Source organism: Takifugu rubripes, chromosome 22, assembly GCF_901000725.2.
Source record: "Takifugu rubripes chromosome 22, fTakRub1.2, whole genome shotgun sequence".
Lineage (NCBI taxonomy): Eukaryota > Metazoa > Chordata > Actinopteri > Tetraodontiformes > Tetraodontidae > Takifugu > Takifugu rubripes.
In genome coordinates, this window is record NC_042306.1 from 10,145,566 (window position 1) to 10,162,019 (window position 16,454).

The 16,454-nt window shown below is 44.0% G+C and overlaps 2 protein-coding genes across 2 annotated transcripts; both read left to right on the forward strand.

The window, feature by feature from the left end:
• Positions 1-2,243: 2,243 nt before the first annotated feature.
• On the forward strand, positions 2,244-7,652 carry fndc7a (fibronectin type III domain containing 7a). The gene is made up of 14 exons (XM_029830850.1): positions 2,244-2,427; positions 2,851-2,869; positions 2,968-3,222; positions 3,686-3,946; positions 4,405-4,662; positions 4,745-4,999; positions 5,236-5,490; positions 5,585-5,842; positions 5,928-6,185; positions 6,277-6,531; positions 6,615-6,878; positions 6,977-7,006; positions 7,101-7,137; positions 7,495-7,652. Exons 1-13 carry the CDS (start codon positions 2,392-2,394, stop codon positions 7,118-7,120), a joined length of 2,424 nt encoding a protein of 807 aa, XP_029686710.1. The 5' UTR covers positions 2,244-2,391; the 3' UTR covers positions 7,121-7,137; positions 7,495-7,652.
• Positions 7,653-10,806: 3,154 nt separating this feature from the next.
• Positions 10,807-15,864, forward strand: LOC101072957 (fibronectin type III domain-containing protein 7-like). The gene is made up of 13 exons (XM_029831145.1): positions 10,807-11,185; positions 11,301-11,595; positions 12,110-12,303; positions 12,683-12,859; positions 12,927-13,187; positions 13,271-13,535; positions 13,954-14,060; positions 14,412-14,561; positions 14,652-14,792; positions 15,003-15,106; positions 15,179-15,260; positions 15,346-15,436; positions 15,681-15,864. The coding sequence occupies exons 1-13, from the start codon at positions 10,990-10,992 to the stop codon at positions 15,862-15,864; spliced, it is 2,247 nt and encodes a 748-aa protein (XP_029687005.1). The 5' UTR covers positions 10,807-10,989.
• Positions 15,865-16,454: the final 590 nt, after the last annotated feature.

The window sequence follows — 16,454 nt, forward strand, 5'->3', positions numbered from 1 at the left end:
CATCTACATTTCTCCGACCTCTATTCATTCAGATGTCATGCATGTTTTTTTGGTTCAGCTTATTCCAGGTGACCTGAAATGAGGGGTTAACACCAGTCACACAGTCAAACTCAACCACAAAAAAGTGAACAATTAGCTTTCCTATACACACTAACAACCACAGGCTAAGCAGATAATGTTCAAATGTTATCACAAGTGGGTCATTTTGTTAATATTACGTTACAGGGAAAACCCTGTCTGCTTTTATTTGAAATAAGTATCAATTGTTGTCTTTTTATTTAAAAAACTCATTTGATTCCTCTCATGCCACCGTGCAAGCCCGTGGGTGCTAACGACACAGTGTTCTTTTACTCAGATTTTTTTACTCGGATCCTGTTGTGTGGTTCTGTTGGCGTCAGTATCAACTTTCACCAATAGGACATCAGGAAAGACAACATTGACAAACAACATTCCTGAACTGTTCCCTGCGATTGTTCCAAGGACAGCTGAGGTCCTTTTGTTAGTTTGAACAGGTGCACAGTCAAGAATTTACAGACTTTGTCTTCCATAATCACAGATGAGGATTAAAGATGCTGCCTAGTCACGAAAATCAGATTAAACTAGTGTTTATGTAAAATGGGTATCATATTAATTGGGTACTTTTTATGTTCAGTGCCAGTGAGGAAGAATTCTATATTATATTATCTTATATATCTTTTTTTTAATTAAAGAAGAACCAGGTATTTACTTAAAAAAGGCAGATAATGAGGGAATGGAGGTGGGAAAGTTGGAGGGAGGTTTGCCAGAAAGTTAGAAATGGGTGTCACCTGCATAGCAGTGGAAATGGATCTAGAGGAATTATTACCAAGGGGGTACCGGTATATATATTTGGATTGTGATGAAGCGAGTGTGGCCAGTGTGTTGGAACCATTCTGTCCAACTGATGCCAACAGAGGTTGATAAGTGGAGTTTCGGCAGTATGAAGCAGGTGGTTCTTGTGGATTCAATGTAAATTGTATTTCTAGTGCAGGGGATGATGTCAAAAATGATTAAAAAGGCTTCTGCCAGAACTATTGGGGGTAATCTAACCAGCAGGTGGACACCCTGTCATCAGAAAATATATTCAAACCAGCAATTAATAGTGAGGCACTGAGTCTGCCGCAGTGGACACTGGACAGGGGCAGGACGACCTATCCCCTGGATGGGATAGGTCACACACCTCATTCACTCCCACCTGGGGAAAATCTCCATTTAACCTCACATGCATGTTTTGAAGTGCAGAAGAAGAACTGGCACACAGGTCACAAAGACGCTGACGTGGGACGAAACCTAAAACCCTCTTGTAATAATGAGACTTTGCGACCCATTGCACGATTACGCTTCCCTACCAGGTCTTCAGTAACTCTGATTTGCATATTCTTTGGACCACTCAGAAAGGCCTCGTGATTGTACTAATCTCATATTAACAATCCAGCTCTGGTTAAAAGAGTTATAATGGTTTTGAACCAGGCCTGAAAAACCAGGTTAGGGCACATCTGACTACTTTATTATCTAAACTTGGAGTTAAATATCAGTCTTGAAAGAGCTATGAAACATTATCTGTCTACAAATCTTTTGCATTGAAGAACTGAATCCTCTTTCTGTATCACATGCTTTTAGCCAGCATTGATTATGAGTGTGAGGCTGAATTCTATCACCTCTCTTCTTCTGACCTTTTTTTACACAAAGGAGATTGTCTCTGGCTGGTCCTGGGGGGCCATCTTCACAATGCACACCTGATGCAGATACACAGCCAGCAGAGCTGTAACCTCGCCTTGATTTGAACAATACGCTCAGTACAGTTCAAAACACTGTACAAGATCATTGCTTAAACTATGCTTCAGACATGGTTCATTTGATTGAACACAAAAATAAATATGTACACTGAAGATTATATTAAGATGACCAATGCCCTCAAAGCAATCACACAATATCATGGACAGAAGAAATTAAATACTTTTAATATCATCATGATTCTTCCCTCCAGGTAAAGCTACTACCAAAAGAGGTCATCCCTTCTATAGAGTTATCTTTTTTTTTTTAAATGATGATCTGTAAAAGATAAAAGGTTTTATCTTTGTCCTCATCTAGCAAAGGTGAGCGCCCTCCTCCCGCTCTGATAGGCCATCTAAATACCCTTGAGGAGGAGGAGTTACAGCCTTTGGGCTCTTTGGTATTTGCTGAAACAATAAAGCACCTATCGTTTCATTATTGAGAGCAAAAACGAGTGAGAGAGAGAGAGAGAAAGAAGGGAGCATAGGAAAGTCAAATTTAAGGGTAAGCTGCTTCCCTGAAGTCATTTTTGAGGAGCAGCATCACACATCTCGCCTCCAGGCAGTGGCTCTGCAGAAGATAACAGGGCACGACAGAAAGATGCTGAAACTTCTGTTTTTATTAGTTGCTGCTCAGGTAAGAAATTGACTGAATTAAGATGGTCTCCCCCTTTCTGTCACTTTTTTGCTTTTTTGCATGTATCACAAATTCAGATTATTAACTGTGTGTAGAGGGGCAACTACATGAACACAGGCTCTTTTGAGCGTTACACCTTTCAACAAGTGCATGTGGCATGCCTTCCCTTTGCTCAATAGACAAATTCATTCCGACCTGAAAGAAATACCTGCACTGACCAGTCCCGAAATCTGTGTTGAGTGAAGGTAATGTGCAGCCTGCTGCCTCAAATGCACAGAGAATATGATACATGGCATAATCTGCCTGAGGATATAATGTCAAATACCACAAGCTTGCTGCCCAGGGAATGGTGTCTTTGTCTTGAAAGTTCACAGATGGAGTATTTGACTTTGTTAACATGCTGCATTTTGACTTTTTTAACAGATGTGTGCTGCAGAAAATGGTAAATCCCATTTTGTTTCTATTAAAATAAGATTTTGCTCTTAAACTGCAAAATAGTCATCCCATCATCATTATGTTTTCCATCCTTATCTTCATCAGAAACTTTGTCAGTGTTTGCGGTCACATCAAAAAGTATGACGGTGCAGTGGAAGAGCCACAGTGGTGCCAGCTTCTACAAGATCACAGCCACTCCAAAGAACTCCCCTGAACGACCCGTCTTTGCTCAGTTCAGCGGCAACACGGTGATGGCCTCCATCAACTCCCTGTCTCCAAACACAGTGTACACTATGCAACTGGAAGCCATGGACAATGCCCTCAATGTCCTCAGCAGTGCACAGACAGAGGAAATAACAGGTAAAGATGAGGAGAGTGAGAAATACTCCACTGTAAGAGAATGTCTTGTAAAGCATTTCAGTTAATAGCATTATAGTCTTTTACTGGGGTATTATTGGTGGTACTGAAGCATCAGTTAGTTTTGCTGTTTTTTTTTTATTAATTAAATTTAAACAAATCAGGGTCATCATAGAGGAACCTTTTCTCATTTAACAAGTTAATCTAGTGTGAATTTCAGCCAATTCCAGTCTTGAGCTTAGTCAAAAAGCTTGAAAAAAAAAAAAAAACTAGTGGCCATCTGTGGTGACAAGTAATACAAACAATGGGGTCATTTTCTCACACATACTTGGAGACTGTTAATATCAATTTACACTGATTTATACTTCCCGAAATATTGATTGAGATTTCTTTTGGATGGCTGAATATTTTCAAATTAAATTGGATATTTGTTCATGTATACTGATTTAACTCTTGTGTTCCCCAGCTCCTGAAGTGCCCACCATTGAACAGGCCTACTCCAAACACAGCGACAGCATCACTGTGGAGTTCACAGAGGTTTCCGGGGCAACCAGCTACATCCTGAGGGCAGAGTCAGACAATGGTGACTTCTTCTCTGAAACCGTTGTGAGCTCCTCTAAGGGCACTGTCGTGCAGCTGCAGCCCTACACAACCTACAGAATGAGCGTCATGTCTGTCAACAGCGGTGGGAGGAGCCAGCCTTCATACCCCATCCAGGCCAGGACAGGTAAAAGTCATATGAAAGCCTCCCTAATACATATAATTTAGCAAAACTCACCAACTTGAAGACTGAATTAAATATCAGTAATCAATCAAGAGTAATAATAATGACCTTGCAGCAGTTTGCTCATCCACACTGTAAAAAGCAAAATGCAGCCTTCCTGCTTTTCCTGTATCATAATGCTTTGTCATCTCACTCCTACGGCCATAACAATGTGTCATTTCAATGCCCATTGTCACAAGTCGGTTGTTTGTTTGTGGCTACCACAGGAGGGAAACTGTATCCGGGCTTCTGTACTTTGCCATTCTCTTAATTTGAAAAGCAAAACCATGAGAACTGGGTTTCATTTTTACCCGAAGGAGGATGGAGCGTAATATAATCGCAGGGAGAATCGTCCATTTGTTACATCTAATAGGGGTCGGCTATTGTGAAATTAATGAAATTGTTTCTCCATCTCTCTGTAGTGGTACAGGCGCCCATGATGAACACCACCTCCCTCGACAACAGCACCATCTTCGTGAACTGGACTTCAGTGGAGCACGCTGTCCTTTACACGCTCTGCATCATCAGACAGGGCTCCAACTCTCGCCACAAAGTCAACACCACCAACACCATGCTGACCTTTGATGGCCTGGAGGCGGGAACCACGTACTGTATCAAAGGGACAGCCTGGGATTCCGAGGGTCGCCCAGGAGACGACCTCACTGTGTGCCAGATCACACGTAAGCAGGATGAGGAAAGGATGAAAAGGAGAACCAGTTTAAACTGATCACCGCCAAATACTAATTCTGGCTGAATTTTCAGGTCCTCTGAGCCCAAATGTCATCCACATCCAGATGACCCAGGGTCGTTCTCTTGAGGTCGCCGTGTACTGGTTGTCCGTGCAGGGAGCTGAAAACTACATCGCTGTGACCACGAATGGCCAAAACTGTTCTTCCGTATCTCAGACTTACTGCTTCATCACCCCTGTGGAGTGTGGTCAGAACCACTCCATCTCTGTCATAGCCTATAACAGTGCCGGTCCCAGCAGCCCCTCGCAACCTGCCGAGTACATCACATGTAGGTTTATCCCTACACGTTCTGTCCTTCTAGACATAACGTATAAGCTTCAAATTAGAAGATTAAAGAAGGATATTTAACATTTGTACTAGCTAATCTAAACCAAGCAAACATCTCTAGACTAAAGCTGCTCCATTACAGACTTAGATTATAATTTTTCTCATGTTTCTTTTTTTAATATTATTTGTTCTGTCCAAAAAAGGGTTAACAATCCCAAACCCGTGTCTCTCTAACAGATCCATGCCCCCCTGAGAACATTTGGGTGGAAGAGCCCATGGCAGGAAACTGCTCGGTGGTGTGGGAAGAGGTGCCCCTGGTAGACTACTACATCGCTTTCATAAAGAGGGACGACGGAACAGAAAAATCCTGCAACACCACCGGGACCACGTGCCAGTTCTTTTGCATGTGTGGCTACACGTACCTCACCACCGTCTTTCCCTACAATCTAGCCGGTTCCAGTCCCTACTCCCACGTCCGCAACTACACCACCAGTATGTCACGAAACACATACATCTACAATCGGCGGTCCATTCATACATGTGGCCCACTGCATTTTCATAATCTTTTCTCTTTTCTCTCTCCCAGTTCCTTGCTGTCCAGAGGATGTCACTATAAATCTAGTGTCAACAGAGACTCTGGAGATCATGTGGTCATCGGTCAAAGGGGCGGAGCTGTACGAGACAACGGCGGAGCAGACTAATGATGTCGTCCACTGTAATGACACAGCGCCAGTGTGCGCCTTATCAGACCTGACCTGCAACACGGCCTATTCGGTGACCGTCACCCCTTGTAGTGACCTGCGAGGGTGCAACCGCACCTGCACACCGCACACACACGAAACAGGTAATGACGTGGCTGATTTCCGACAGGAGCAAGCAAAAAGAGGGCTGTGAAGAACTTAAAGACAAATCTATCTGTCCTGCTGCAGCTCCATGTGCTCCTGAGATCCTGAACCTGACGCAGACCAACAGCTCCACGTACAGAGTCTTTTTCAGCACTCCCAACAGGCCCAGCACAAATTACACCGTCACTGCCATCGGACACTACGACAAACACACTTGCCAGACAACAAACGACTCCTGCGAGCTCACACTGCTGCCATGCGGTTCGACCTATGATGTCATGGGAGTTGCCACAACAAAGGTGGGGAGAAGTCTACCAGGATTCAGTAAAACACTGGAAACAGGTATGATTAATCATTAAAGTAATATTTTACTTGTCTGGCCTGCAACAAGCATGCATTCCTGGATGTTTTCCATCCCTTTCCCCTCCCTGAGGTCCTTGCTGCCCTTCATCCGTCAATGTGACCCAGGTCACCCAGGCTATGACTAATGTAACCTGGCCTCCTGGCACTGGGGCCCGCTCCTACATTACCACCTTGATGTCCTCACGTGGGCACGCAAAATGCCACACCCTGGACACCCACTGCCTGATGGGGTGTATCACCTGTGGCACTAACTACAGCGTCAACCTAGAAGCCATCAGCAGCACGGGACACAAGTCGGAGTGCAGTTATCACGGATTCTCATCCAGTGAGAGGAAATATTCTAAATAATATTCAAGTTCATCATTAAGAGTGAAGAACAGGTCAATATGGACAAATGTGTTCCTCTAGGTCCCTGCTGTCCAACAAACCTCAAGCTCTATCGTATGGCCAACAATACCCTGAGGGTGCAGTGGCGCTCCATCGGCCCTCAGACGCACAACCACACGGTGGATCTCTACGGAACAGGGGCCAACTACACCTGCATCGCAGCTGCTGGCATTAAGTACTGCGACATCCAGGAGGAAATATGTGGGGAAGTGTACAGAGTAGTGGTGGCACCGGTGGGCAAGAATGGGGTGAAAGTAAGCTTCTGTCAACCCAGGACCTATTCTGGTGAGTCATAGGTTGGAATTAATGCGTACACAATATGCTGTGCAGCATTTGCGATAACTTATTTGACATTTTAATTTTCTCTTGGGTCATATTCTCAGTTCTCTGCCCAGGGAGTAATGCCGGTGTGGGTAAGTAGTTAAATATATTACAAGACAGCTGATTAATCAGCCTTTTTAATCAAAAAGAACATTACACTGAAATCTCTTCTCTGTCTTTTTCAAGTGATCTCCCGAGGAAGATGAAGTGTGGATTGACCGCGGTAGGTTTGTTGCTGTTGAAGTCTGTTGGCACATGGCCACCTCATAGCTTGAAGGGTGCACACATGGCGGAATATCCAAACAGTAGAGGCTGATCTCTGTCTGTTCTGGGATTTTTGATCCTGGATCTCAAATAAAGGAAGTCAGAGAAGCCCCGAAACAACAGAAACAAACCTCTTATTGTGTCTGTGATATGCGGCTGGTCGATATTTGATAGCCCCTATCTCAAAATGACAAAGCTGATTTTTTGGGAGGATATTATGTTTCCGATGAAACAAAGCAAGCACTGTTTAATTTGAATGAATTACAGTATCCAGTCAATCCTGACGGCTAATGTCTCTTTCTCATCCTTTTTACAGTTCAAACGTGGACACAAGTCGCTCTACAGGAGTCAGTGTCAGATGAAATGTCTGTCTTTTTTAAAATTAATATTTTCTTGTCAATTTTTTCAGAACATTCATCTGATAAAATAAATGCCAAATTGAAATAAAGGACAGAATAAAAGACAGCTTGCAAAGAAACAAAGTTTTACCTTGTAGTTAATGACTTTTATTCTCACGTTTCATAAGGTGTGTGCCTCCATTCTTCATCTTCCTGTGCTGTGACCTTGGCGTAAAACTTAAATTTAAAACTTCTTTATTAATACAAATAAAGTCAATTTCACAGAGAGACTCAGATTGCATGTGGGTCAGTAAGACTCAGTGCCATTAGCTGGGAGTCATGCAGGCCTGTGGAGGACACACCAGATCGGATGGCTGGAGACACATTGTCTTTTATTTACATCATGTTGACAGACAACAGCAATAAAGAACATTCCATCATGATTCTATGCTGTCATTCATTATGTGTGGGTGTTCTGTTCAGCAGAGAGAAGGTTGAATACTGTACTAATAGCACAAAGCTAGATGCATCAGGCCCATTAGTGATATCTGAGCTCTTGTACTGCATGATTGATTAAAATGTTTACATTTTAGTAAAAAAGATTGGACAGCTGTCACTGAAGCAAAAGGTTGCACCGTCTCAGTGGGCTCCAAAGATAAAATAACACTCATTCAGTCAAGTTTTTGTTTTTGTAACTTTTTCCTGGAACTTTGTCTATTTAAACTGTTTCTGAGACATCAAGACAGGGTTGAATGCCTCTAATGAACCTCAGATAAGCTTTGATGTCTGCACGATTAAAACGGTTTTAAAAATAATCAAGTGTATTCTTAAATTTGTTTAATAATTCTTACAATATATAAGGCAAAAGGGGGAAAAAAATCAAGATCTTCTCTGCTGAAGTTCTGTGAATGGGAAAACCCAGTGTCACGTTGATATAAATGCTACTGCATCCACAGCTCTCGGCACTGACATCTGATAAAGTTTCGGTATTAAAACATTTCTTCAGTGATACTAATTTGGTAAATATTAGATGTCATTATTTATTTCGACATGTCAGTAGTAGTTTCATAGTTTCATAGTTTCCTTTCACCTGAACAATATGTAAATTGGACATTGAGTTGTCTACTGATGGACTGTGCAGGTAACATCGCCATGACGATTATCCCTCAGGCTCAAAATCCCAGATATGGCCACTTTAATAGGAAGGAACAGGGAAAGAGCACAGTCATTCCCATATGTGGCCGGCACAAGGTAGAACATTCCTGACAACAACAGCTCAGACCTATAGACACAAACACAAGCTGCTGTGCAGGGGGGGCTGAGCTGTGAGGACATGTCATGATTACACCCTGCAGCAAGCAACAGATATTCTATTCTATTGTGCGATACCCAATGGAATACACGTAACTTACTGTATAACCAGAAACTCCCTCTGGCCCAAGAATTTAGACGGCAATAAAAACATGAGTGGTTTAGTGAAAACTTGGTTTCGTCTTCACAAAAAGCATTTTGTAATAAAGATGTGATGTTTTGAAGTTTTTTTTCACACACTATATCTATAAATATGCAGTTTGAGACAACAGGTCATTTGATTTTAATAATAGCATGTTCAGTATGTCTAAATATGATGATAATACCATGATTAATGTCCCGGTAACATTTCTTTTATATCTATTACACAATATTTCCTGTTATATAGAATTAAATAGACTTCATGTTGATTTTAAAAGAGCTACGAGAGATTTGTTTTTGTACTGTTTTAAGAAAAGGCTGAGTAAGAATAAGAGGAGGAACCAAAAGGAGCATCGCACAGAAATAACAGACCATCATAATTTTCAGGAGAACTGTCATCATTCCAGGAAAGATGTAGCAGGGGGAGCGGATTGCTTTTCCCCTGCTTGGTTTATGACAAAGGAGCTCATGTTTCCCTGCAGCAGTCAAATCCTTTATTTTCTAGAAATTAGAAATGAGAAAAGAGAAAGAATTCAATATCTGACTCAAGTATCTACACCACAGCCCACTCAAATGTCCTGTTTGGCAAATGGACTCCAGCAACAAAAATGTGATTTATGGCAGAAGCAGAGAATTCCCAGGAAGTTCATTTTTGATTAATTGAGGGGGTTGGAAAATGTCCCCACCTCCCAGAAAACTTGCTTTGCTTCCTTCTCATGATGACAGGGAGCCCAGAGGGGTCTACCTGTCCTCATTTAGGACACCCTGATTGGTTCCCATGATGTTGATCTCCAGCTCTCAGCCTGACAAGTCTTCAGAAGAGCTGCTGAGCATGTGTGGATGTAACTTCCAGGATCTAATAGGAAACTAACGAAACGGAACATGTGGACGTTTTATACTTCACTCATCTTTCTGTCTGTCATGCAGGTCATTACAAAATTTTATTTGTCTCTCTGTGTGTAAAAAGTATTTGTAATATTTTTTTCTTTATTTTATTTTTTGTTTCTATTTGTTAATATTTATTTCATTTGTTTACTTTTTTAGATTCACCATGTTTTGTCCTCAGGTGAGTCCTGATACTCTTGTTTAGTATCTTTAAACATTAACGGCTGATATTCCTAAAGGGATGGAAATCTAAATATATTGATTATCGGATACATCCGTATACCGTGTTTTATTTAAAACCATCACGTTTTAAAGGACCTGTTGGCTTCCACATCTGTCTTTTTATTTTGCAGGATGTAGTATCGTGTCAGTGGAATCTCCATCAGCATCAACACTGAATGTGAAATGGAGCAGCTACAGTGGGGCTACAGTCTATTTGCTGGACTTGAGGGTTGTGAACTCGACCACCATCGCCCCAGTGGTGGTGATGCCAACGGCGCCCAGCACGTGGAGGCTGGTCCAGGGCTTACAACCTGGACATCATTATCAAATCACAATGAAGGTTTTTCAGTATACAACCATTGTGTGCACAGATGTCAAGGAAGCTATGACAGGTTAAATCAAAAAACAACCCACACACAAAAGAACAACTGGTCATAACAAGGCAATGAAATGGAGCGTGGCTGAAATGTTTGTCTTCCTTCCCCACAGTGCCCTCCACATCTCAGATCACTTTCTCCAGAGCTATTTCCAGTACCTCTATAAGTTTTGAGTGGTCTAACGTGACAGGAGCAGACAGCTACATTTTATTTGTGGAGAAGCTGTTTAGCTCACCACTAGAACAATTCAACTGGACGTTCACGGCTCTAAGTGGACAAATAGAGGGCTTGGCTCCCTCTACAACCTACAACTGCTATCTTTACTCCTCCAACAGTGCCGGAAGAGGCGCCAAAAGTAACACCAAGACAATCATGACATGTAAGTGGACATAAGGAGGTGGTTTTGTTCTGTCACCATAGTTTCCTCTGAGGAATTGAGGAAAAACGCCTGTATTTTCTGGTGAAGTGTTGCAGCCCCCATCAGGGGTGAGCCTTGTATCGACGGGAAAGAGCACAGCCAGAGTGACATGGGACGCCATGAGCAAGGTCCTGCTCTACCAAGTGACCGTGACCGACAGCGACCCCGTGAAAGCCCCGGTCATCAGAAACACTTCGGCTACATCCATGGATATCAGCAATCTGGAGCCCTGCTCCTCCTACACCATGGGTGTATCATCAGTCAATGTCTTCCTAGTTCCTGGGGAACCCTACAATATTTCATACTCCACATCTAGTAAGTCTTAGAAGGGCTCAGTTCATGGAAAACAGAGAAAAACTGAGGTTAAAAAAAAAAAATTTCTGGAGGATTATTTTTCTGAATCACTGTTATTGCTCAAATCTCCTTTCAGCTATAAATCCCGTGACAACCGTGTCCGTGGACTACAGCTGCTCCAGTGGTACGGTGACAGTGACTTGGGGTTTGGTGTTTGGGGCTAACCTGTACAGAGCCACGGCTGTCGACGGGACCGACGCCTCTCTTAACTGCACGTCGGCTTCCACCAGCTGCCAGATCAGCATGCTGAAATGTGGCGAGAAGTACGAGGTCCGTGTCACAGCCATCTCTGATGACTGCACCAGCACCTCCAACACCTCTGCCTTGTTTGAAACAAGTGAGCCAACCGTCATTGCTGACATTCCTGTCTTGTATTGCTTCTGCCTTTCTCATGTGCCTCAGCTCCTGCTTGTATTTCCTGGGTGAATCCATAACACTTCTCCCTTTACCTCCCACTGTAATCACGCACGCTTCTGCACATGTTCCAAGCTCTCCATGACAGTCCTTCTCTATAAGATCTGTCCTCTTGGCTACTTTTAAGTTGTCCTCCCATGGTGTCATGCTAAGGATGGTAACACAACCTGTCATTATTCATAAAGAGGCGCCATTCAAGACCATTGAATCTAAAGGTCTTTTCAGCCTGTTGATAGACAGGGGATTTCTCAAAGGTCGACTGTGGCGTCACCAAAAAATGTGTAAATATGATGATGCGCTCAACCCATGGGAATCATATGATACCAGGCACACAGTCGAATACTCACCAAGTAACTTCTTTCCTTACAGTAATCATGCTTTAAATGTCTGTCTCCTCTTCCCCCCAGTGCCTTGTGCTCCAGCTAATCCTCAGGCAATGCACTCTTGCTCCAGCAATGTGATTGTGTTTAGTTGGGAATCCACCAACAACACCTTTTACTACGTGGCCACAGCTGAGGACAACATCGGAAAGGTGACGGAGTGCAGGACCACAGACAACATGTGTTATTTCACAAACACGGGCTGCGGTCAGCTGTACAAGTACAACGTTTACGCCGTCAGCCACTGTAACAGCGAAGTCAGCCAGCCGGAGTTTGTCCGCACTTGTGAGTAGAAGTTGGCATCGTTTTTGATATTTTAAACACAATCAAAATATGTGTCTGATATGTTCTCGTATAAATCTTGTGAAGCCTCATACCACAATGCAATAACACAAGTTCATTCTGCAAGCACAGTGTTACATTTTTAACAGAATGCATTGTACCAAAAGAAATCTTATTCTTTTGCCGTGCTGAACCCATACAAAATGTTCTGCTATGATATCACTTATCTCTGTAATAATAATATCATGATGGCATAGAGCCTTAATGTGTATTTTCCTCCTCTTACTCTTTTCTGTAGCTCCTTGTTTACCAACAAACATAAAAACAGGAGCTGAGTGTCAGTCGGAGATACTGATCACAACCTGGGATTCTGCCCTTGGAGCTGTTTCCTATACGGTGGAGGCACAGGGAAACACTGGCCAAACCTATAACTGCACCTCCTCCACCAACAGCTGTGCAGTGACCGGCATCCCGTGCGGTGAGCACCTCAGCGTGTGGATCAGCGCCTCCAACGACAACTGCACCACTGAAAAGGTGCTGGGAGAGGTTGCTCAGACCGGTACGTAAAAGGTTCCAGTGAGAGAATCTCTTGTTTGTCAGCGTTTTAATCATTCCCATCCCTCCAGTTCCCTGCGCACCAACCAATGTGTCCGTGTCCGTCGACTGCAGTCATGATTCTGCCCGATTTAACTGGACGGCGAGCATCGGGGTGGTATTCTACATCACCGTTGCAGAAGACGCTGATGGAAACATTCACAGCTGTAATTCAATGGGCACCAACTGCTTGGTGGAGGGTCTGAGATGTGGGCAGAAGTACAATGCCAGTATCATCGGCACCAACTTGAACTGCAATAGCACCGCCAGTGAGGGCGTCACCTTTACAACAGGTATGTCTACGGCTGACTGAGTGTACGATTACTATTCCTCATGGGGTGTGCGCGCGTTGCTAAATCCTCTTTTGTGCTGTCAGGTTCTTGTCCTCCAAGCAACATCGAGGCATTCAGAGACTGCGACACCAACCGTGCTCTGATTGTCTGGCAGAACCATCAGCCCACAGGCGTTTACACAACGACCTTAGAAGAGGCAAACGGGGCTCGACTCACTTGCACCAGCAACACGGTGAACAACTGTAACATCACCTCCCTGCCCTGCGGAAGAAAATACAACGTCACTGTCACCTACAATGATGGAACGTGTTCATCTTCATCCACTCAGATCAGGATGGACTCGGGTCGGTAAAATAACAGTCATTTACATTAAAGGGAGAAAATGGGGCATTAATATAGTTCTCTTTCAGTGCCGTGTGGGCCGGAGAATGTGACCGCAAATGTGTCCTGTGGTACCGGCGCCTTGACAGTCGCTTGGGGCATCTCAGTTCCTGCAGACAACTACACCACCAAGATCTCCAGGGCAGTCGGGCAGCCTCTGCATTGTAATTCCACAGATATGCAGTGCACTGCAGAGGGTTTGGTCTGTGGAAGCTCCTACGTGGTGAACGTCTTCTCCATCACTGGGACGTGTATCAGTCTACCGAGCGCAGACGTCACCGTGCAAACATGTGAGAAACACAGATGTGTCTCCATCCTTGAGGGTGGCAGATCTGGCATTTTCTCACACAAAGTCTCAAACTGGTGTGTGTTTATCTGTCCTCAGTGCCATGTCCGCCAACCAACGTTACCGCCGCACGCACATGCGCACCAAACCCTTCTCCTGTGACCTGGGTGGCCAGTCAGAGTGCCAAATACTACACTGCTGTGGCTGTGAGTGTTGGGGGTCACAGGTCAGAGTGCACAACGAACAAGACCTCCTGCAGCCTGCCTGCACTCCAGTGTGGAGAGGTTTACACTATTGGTGTTGCATCCGCTGATGATGACTGTGCGGGTCAACAGAGTGATACAGTCACTTTGAACACAGGTAGGACAACATGGAATTCCCCCACAAATATTTTGCCTTCAAGATACAGATGCTTTATTAAAATGTTTTTAAATGTTTGTCCTCTCCAGAGCCGTGTTCTCCCTTGAATGTGTCCAGTCGCCTGATATGTAGTACCAATACGGCCCAGGTGAGCTGGGCTGCCAGCGCAAATGCAGCAACCTATACCGTGACGGCAGGTAGTGAGGGGCAGACAATTACCTGCAACAGCCCCAGCACCAACTGCACCCTGAGTAACCTGGTCTGCGGACGAGCATATGAAATTCTCGTGAAGGCCAGTGATGGCACCTGCATCAGTAACAACAGCGCCCCCTTTCGACAAGATGAAGGTACTGGTTGATGTTTTTTCAAGTAGTATCCATTGTATTTTTACACTAAGAAACAGTTCTCAAATTCCCATTTTATCTCTTCTTTTTCAGTTCCTTGTGCTCCAGCAAACATAAGTACAAACTTGTTGTGTGGCACTAATGACCTGGTGGTCAACTGGAGCTCATCCTCTGTGCCTCTTAACTACAGTGTCAAGGTCGTAGCACTGGCTGGAAACATTAGCTCCCTCACCTGTGATACCAAACATGCTAACTGTAGTCTGAGTGGCCTTCAGTGTGGACAGACTTATAATGTTTCTGTCAAAGCTTCCTCAAAAAGTTGCAGTGGACCTTACAGCCAGCCTCAGCCTGTTAAGACAGGTAATAAAGATGATGGCAATGAAATAAGAACAACAATATTTTCATTGTTTGATTTACTCCCCAATCTGTGCCATTCTCTTCCAGCACCCTGCTCCCCTCGAGGATTAACAGCAGTGAAAAACTGTGGCACAAACTCCCTCCTGGCCTCCTGGAGTGCATCTCAAGGAGCTACCTCCTACACAGCAAGAGTGACGGGTCCACACGGCTTCTCTAAAACCTGCTCCTCCTCAAACCTCACCTGTTTTGTGTCTGACCTTCAGTGTGCGAGCCAGTACAATGTCACAGTTACAGCCCAGGATGGCCACTGCACCAGCTCTACCACTCACACTGTTATATCAACAGGTGGGGATTACAATATCCTGCAGCTTTTTTCATAAATTACAAGCTCTTTAATGACTTCAAACGCATTCTTTTCCTCTCACATCAGGACCGTGCGACCCTGCAAATGTGACCAGTATTCTCCAGTGCGGCTCCAATATGGCCACAGTCTCCTGGGACCATGCTGCTGGGGCTGTTGGGTATACTGTTAGTGCGCGAGAGAACCACACGCAACACGTTACTTTCTGCAGGAGCAACGCAACATCCTGTCTGCTAAACCAGCTGCAGTGCGGGAAAGTTTACAGCCTAACTGTGACAGCAGAGAGCGCCACCAGCTGTAACAGCTCTGGGAATAACAGTGCAATCCTGAAGACAGGTATATAATAAGGCAGAATTTCAAGTGCAAAAGCTTTTCTCTAACTCTTTTCTGTTACCCCCTTTCAGTTCCTTGCTCGCCTTCTGTCCAGAGCAGCTCCCTGATCTGCAACACCAATTCTTCACTGTTGTCATGGACACCGATGGCAGATGCCACGAGTTATGTAGTAAATGGAACTGCAACAAATGGGCACAAGGTTTCATGCAGTACGGCTACAGCGACGTGCACCCTGACAAATCTTCTGTGCGGTGAAACCTACATAGCGTCGATTACTGCACAGGGCAGCGGGTGTGACAGTGCACCAAGTCCCAGCACCAACATTACCACATGTGAGTGAGTGCACAAGTGATATTTTTCTATTAAAAATGAATGGCTGGTAAATCTACAAATATATTCTGCCCTTTTTTTTAGCCCCCTGTCCACCTACTGTCATTGCTAAACACTACACATGCAGCACCAGTTCAGCAATGTTTAGGTGGTCTGCTGCTGCTGGGAGCACTGGTTTCCTGGCTCAGTTAGCCGGAGAAGGGTATCTCAATAGCTGCCCAACAACCAACACCAGTTGTGCATTTCAAAATCTTCCCTGTGGCTTGGATTTAAATTTGACAATCCTGGCTCAAGGGGCAGAGTGCAACAGCACCCAAGTTGTCACTGAATTTCTTCAAACAGGTAATGTATGAACCATTACTTTGGACTATCCTTCAAAGACTAACTTTGCATTAAAACTGAAAACAAAGAGTTAAAAAAAATGTAAACATCATTTTTTTAAATTATTACTTAAATTATGTAAATTATTCTTATGAGAATAATAACATCCCCCAAATAAAACAATTATTTACCTC